The sequence below is a fragment of the Aptenodytes forsteri genome, unplaced genomic scaffold (assembly GCF_000699145.1).
Source record: "Aptenodytes forsteri isolate BGI_AS27 unplaced genomic scaffold, ASM69914v1 Scaffold273, whole genome shotgun sequence".
Classification (NCBI taxonomy): Eukaryota; Metazoa; Chordata; class Aves; order Sphenisciformes; family Spheniscidae; genus Aptenodytes; species Aptenodytes forsteri.
In genome coordinates, this window is record NW_008795041.1 from 1,916,324 (window position 1) to 1,922,323 (window position 6,000).

The window sequence follows — 6,000 nt, forward strand, 5'->3', positions numbered from 1 at the left end:
CTAGTGTTTTCTTTCCTTAGCCATTAGGAGGAGGAGGAAACTGCTCGGTATGAGATGTGTTTGCATGCCCTCATGTGGTTGGATCTGTTGGTACATACGTGGTTGTCCGTTTAAATAGGTCAGACTTTGCAGTTGTCGGTGATAGCGAGCACCTTTTTTTGGCTGTGGTTTTGGCAGCTGAATGCTGATACTGTCCCAAAAACCCCAACTCCCGAGACCTACAGGCTGATTACTCAAGGGTGGGAATTTTTTGTCATCTGACTGTTCATTTCCTCTTGAATATTAGAGGCAATATGGGGCTCTTGTCATGCTGTGATGTAAGAAATTGTGACAATATGAAAAGCTTAATTTGCACAGCAATTTAGAAGCTCAAAATTGAGTTGTGTATAAGTTTATTTTTCTGAGCTTCTCTTCAGACAGCTACTTTAAGGGGCACACACTTTTGTTTTGCTTCTTGAGAAGCAAATCCATCTCTGAAAATGTGATTTCCCAAGATACATATCTGACCTACAAACTAATGTAATGGGCACAAGCAGCACCTCAAATCTGACACTCTCCCAGCTAGCCAAACCTCCACTGAGCCACGCTCACAAATGTGAAGTGGAATATGTTAGCGTAAATGTTGTCCAGTGAGGTTTAAACAAACATATTTTGCCTAACGTTTGTTACTGACTAGAATTAGTAGGTTAGGTGACTTTAAACCATGATAATTCATCCTCACGTCTGTAAAATCTTGTTTTGAAACATGAGCTAACCCAAGACAATAAAGCCAAAGGCAACCCTTGTCATGTTTGGAGCAGGCACTCCCAAGCTTAGTTTAGGTAAAACCACCGACCCACGTGGTTATCAGGTCTGTGCTGGGAAATAGAAAATGCCTCTTCACACTACATGCGAAGGCGGCAGCTATTGCCCTCTTTGAAATAGCCCAGGTACCAGGTACCATTCCTGATGCACCTACCCGAGTCTGGAAACTTCAGCTGTAAAGGGAGGTACATTTCTGAAATAATATTTAATCTGAAAAAGTTCATCCAAAATCTAGATAATGTTTCTTAAGAAAAGTAGAACAAAAGCTTCAGCCCAAAAGAATGCCCTGCTGAAAGGAAGGAAGAAAACACGAGACCTGCTTGTTAGCTCAGGTGTGTTTTCTCCCTGTACTGTGGGGCTTTTGCCATGGCCAGTACTTCAGACAGCCATAGCCCGTCAGTCCTCACCTACTACTGGTCCTCACTTGCTTGAGTTCGCTATTTACAGATCCTTGACATTCTCTGGAGTGATCCAAGAAGCCAAAATGGCTGTATACCAAACAAGCGTCGAGGAGGAGGTTGTTACTTTGGCCCTGATGTCACTGCCAAGCTGTTTGAAAGGTATAATCTGAAGATGCTCATCAGGTCTCATGAATTTAAGCCGGAAGGTTATGAGATCAGTCACGATGGGAAGGTAGGACGCTTCCATGTAAAGTAGAATTCTCCTGTGAATTTCACAGGCACGTCCACAGTAGATTTGTCTGCAAACTTAATAAAAAAAAAAAAAAGAGTGGCTTCTTTAAAACTGGTTTGGGGGAATTGTGTGCTAGATAGATATTAGAATGAATTATGGAGTTCTGACAAACAAAATTCTTGACAGCTTCAGGGAGTGGGGACTGGCTTATTACTCGTGTGAAAACAAATGAACGTCAACAAAATCCCTGAGGGGAGTTATGTGTAAATACAGTGCAAGAGATGCTCTAAGGCTCTAGAAGCCTTTTAACTTAATCATTTCCCTTCTGGCCCTGCTTTCTGACATGCTGTATCAGAAGGCCAGCAAGAATCCTGAAAACCAGGTCTATCTCAGAAAGAGGTTTCTGTTTAACAGCATGTTATATCACACTGCCCTCTGAAGTCTTCCTATGACAGGCCAAAAATAGAGGCCTCGAGCTCTGACTCGAAAAGTGCAAGCAATTTGGTGAACGACATAGTTGTTGATCTCTGGTTTTATATGCAAACACTTAATTTTGTAACCTGCATGTTTTTCTAAGTCTCAGAAATCAGTCTCAAGAAAAGTTGTTCTAGCCAATCCGGTTTCTTTGTTTCCTGTGATCAGGTTATCACTATATTTTCTGCCTCTAACTATTACGAAGAGGGGAGCAACCGGGGAGCATACATCAAACTGAATCCTGAACTGATTCCTCGGTTTGTACAGTATCGAGTCAGCAAGTACACACGCAGGCAGAATCTTCAGGAGAGGTAAAGCTGTGCGTTGTATGCAGTGAGCGTGTACTCACTTAGCCAGAAGTGAGTACCTGCCAGAAATCTATAGTTTGATTGAATAATTAAGTAGGCACCTATTTTCCATGGTTTTCCTCGCTTTTCTAGTTTACTATTTCAAAATTAATACAGTAGAGAAAATGTGTTCTAAGTACTCTAACTCGGTTTCCTGAGAAACTCCCAAAGGTAATTAGGCGTGGTAAAGGGTTAGAACAGACAATTGTCAGGGACTTGTAAAGGGCCTGCGCCTGTCTGTCAGGTCTGCTTTAAGGCTGCAGCGTTAATCTGGACAAATCCTGCTATGAATCGAGTCCAAAGTTTATGACGACAGCTTTGCCGTGCCTATCAGTGTGGTCAGATTTACTAAAGCAAAGCAGCTTAGAATTACCTGCATAAACTCGATTATCTCGTAAATTCAGATTATTCTTATGGGGCTTTGTTTGTTTTGTTGGTTTGGTTTGTTTTTTTCCCCCAGTGTTGTCTTTTGATGACCCTGAACATACTACATGTTAAAGGATATAAGAATTTGATAATGAATGTTGAAAAGCATAAAGTGCTAGAGGATTTAAATCCTTAATGATCTGCTCTGCATTTTTTTCCTCCTAGGGTGGGTACAATTGAATCATCTGCCTTGAAGTCCTTACGAGAGAAGATTTATGCTCACAGGCCTGAACTCACTAGTGCTTTTGCACAGTATGACCTCAATGGCACAGGTAACACTACCTCTCTGTCCAGTTGCCACCACGGGGAGAACAGCTTCTGGGGGAGGGGGGGGCGCAGAGGGGACAAACCCCATGGAGAGGGGTCCTGCCTGCCAGTGTAAGGCTGGAGGGCAGCAGAGGCTGGTTGATCTTATGTTCTTCCTGACCAGAGAGGAGGATAGGTGTTAGCAAGGGCTTAGCCCCAGAAAAACACTTGAGGGGATGAAGCTTTACGTAGGTAGAAGAAAACAACCGAAACACATGGGCAAATAAGTAAGTAAATGGTGTTCGTTGTTGGGCAGAGAGTTTGGGCAGACAAATCCAGCCCCAGAAGCTCAAAGGTCACCACCTTCACTTAGGAGTGTCTTCAGATGTCAGACATGGAATTGGGGTCTCAGGTGAGGGGGAACTTGTCTCCTTCTGAGTCTGGGAGATATCGGAGTACAGTTGACTGGCTGTGCCATTAGGAGACACACGCTCACCCATCAGCTGAAGAAAAGTCAGTGGTAAGTTGCTACATGAACTTTGCTATGTAGGAGCAACGAGTTCGTGATTTGTAGCACAAATACAACTTTTCCTCATGACGGCTTCTCACTTGACTGGGTTGTCATTGGTGCCCCTAAAAGGGCAATCAGGAAGTGATGGTACTCTTTCCTTGGCCACTGAACAACCATTTAACATATTTCTGCCTTGTTGGGTTTTCAGCGACATAGGTCTCTATACTTGTAGCTCAGCTCAAATCTGAAGTACTCTTCATGGCATAATCTGGTTTTCTCAAAAGGTATTAAAACATGCTGAACATCATAATAGAATCACAAAGTTGCTGAGGTTGGACGGGACCTGTGGAAATGTCTAGTCCAACCCCGCTGCTCATTGTTATGAGGGTTTTTATCCCGGGCTTAGGAGAAAATGTTTATGTTTTGCAACTGTTCTTAAAAACGGCAGAAGGCATGCTGGTGACTGATTTGTGCTGTGTCACGTACCGCTTGTAACCGTGAACTGACCCCTTCTGGCAGGCAAGATTTCTGTCAATGACTGGGCTGCAGCGATGGAGTCCGTCCTACAGCTGGAACTGCCCTGGAGGATGCTGCGGTCTCAGTTAGCACAGATGAATGCAGATGGCGAAGTTGACTTCATGTCATGTTTTTATGATTTGAAAATAGGTCAACCTATAAAAGAGGTAAGGAGGAAAACGCCTCCTTGGAAGTCTTGGAGGAACAGCTTTTGGTGCAACTTGAGGCATAAAACAGTGGTTTGGCCAATCAGGTAGACATCTACAGCTGAACTAGTTGCCGAGCTTCCTTTTATAGTCACTGGAGGGAAATGAGCACTGCTAGGGTACGAATCATCATTCCCTGCTAAGGTAGATGCTTAAAATAGGTTGGATGAATCACATGCTAGAACTGCTGCTTACTTTCCGTCGATTCTCAAGGGCGTTTAGCAACATAGCTGAGGAGACGCGACAAATCCTACCCAGAGCACTCACCCCTCACTCTTTGAGATGAGCTTTTCAGTTGTGCTCCAGAGCCAATTCAGGCACCTGTAGGAGGGAGTCACGTTTGTAGATGGACTTTCGGATGTGTAATGGTAGCTGAGGTCTCTTCTACAGAGGCCAGCTGGTACTGAGTGGCCGCATAGTGCTTCGGTACTTAGCTGTCTCCATCATTTTTCTAAACAGCAGGATCCATTCACTTATGCACAGTGCAAGCTTTGTACGAGTGCACGGTGTACAGCATCTTCCCTAGATTATCCGTATTTCCACAAATAATTACTGAAGGTAGGAGGTGTGAAGGGCTCCTTCCCCCCATGCCCCACCATCTGAAAGTGACAGGTTTTAGCTGATTATTCCTCAGGGCGAGACACAAAGTATCATTCCAGGGAACTCAAGCATAAGGATTTTTTTTTTTAAGTATTTGAGAAGTTAAACTGGGAACATAGTCTAATCGACAGAGTTATGTACTAGCCAAATCTAACTCAAACCGAGGTCTGAATGGTTTCCTGTATGGGATTTCAAAACCAGGTTCAGCCAGCTTTGGTGGAAACACTGTGCAGATACAGAAAGGATCTGGAGATCATCTTTAACGTCATTGACAAAGATCACTCAGGTAAGTCTAGGTAACTTCACTGTACCAGCTCTAGGAAGCCTATACTTGTCATTTTTCCCCACTGTGTTGCCTCTTTAAGGCTTCTAAATATAGAGGAACCAGAGGTGATGTCATTTTCCCAGTTTAGTGAAGGCTAATTTAAGCGGTCAGGCTGTATCCATAAAAGGGACAGTGCACAGAGCCTGACTTGAGAAAAAATTTTCACGTACCCCATCTCCAGTACTCGCTTCACTCTCTGGGGGGCTTTTTCCTCCCTTCCACTCTCAGTATTTACTGCTTTCTAAATTCCGCTGTTGAAAGCATTAGATCATTACCCGAAGTAAAAATGTACTTCAGTCATGAAATCGCAAAACACACCCAAGCCACAGTAGGCAGGTAACTTTCTTGCCGTGACGGAGTGTGCACGCACGCATGCATGCGCCTATGTAGGAAGGGGAAACAGCACTGGAAAAAGCAATCTGCTGTCTGTCTCCTTTAGGTCTGATTTCTCTTGAGGAGTTCAGCCAGACGTGGAGACTCTTCACTTCTCACCTGGGCATCGATGTGTATGATGAATCCCTGGACAAGTTAGTCCTCAGCATAGACTACAACAAAGATGGCCACATTGACTTCAACGAATTTTTAGAGGCCTTTCACGTGGTTCAGAGACTAGAGAAAAAAGCAAACTCATGAAAAGGCAGAACCTTCTTGTGGGCTCACTGTCTTGGAAGCTCTCTTTCCTGTCATTAGTCATAGGCAGTTTCCAGACTGACAAACAATAAATGGGCTGCTCGATACGGTAAGCACTGCGGTCACTGTGTAAGCCTTTATTTAGTCCCTTCTGGACGATACGCACCTGCTAGTAATGAGACAGAAGAGCTAAACCCCCACTACTTACAGTATTACTGTGTTACTGCCACATCAGTACCTTACAATTTATCCTCTCCCCTGGTGGCATCTCACCCATCAATC

The 6,000-nt window shown here is 44.0% G+C and overlaps 1 protein-coding gene across 1 annotated transcript in view; it reads left to right on the forward strand.

The window, feature by feature from the left end:
- PPEF1 (protein phosphatase with EF-hand domain 1) overlaps positions 1-5,721 on the forward strand; it is a 31,616-nt gene extending 25,895 nt beyond the window's left edge. Inside the window, exons 11-16 of the mRNA XM_009276931.2 lie at positions 1,252-1,437; positions 2,080-2,222; positions 2,850-2,956; positions 3,961-4,124; positions 4,965-5,049; positions 5,528-5,721. Coding sequence (XP_009275206.1) covers positions 1,252-1,437; positions 2,080-2,222; positions 2,850-2,956; positions 3,961-4,124; positions 4,965-5,049; positions 5,528-5,721 — 879 coding nt within the window. The remainder of the gene's footprint in view (positions 1-1,251; positions 1,438-2,079; positions 2,223-2,849; positions 2,957-3,960; positions 4,125-4,964; positions 5,050-5,527) is intronic.
- The last annotated feature ends 279 nt before the right edge of the window (positions 5,722-6,000 follow it).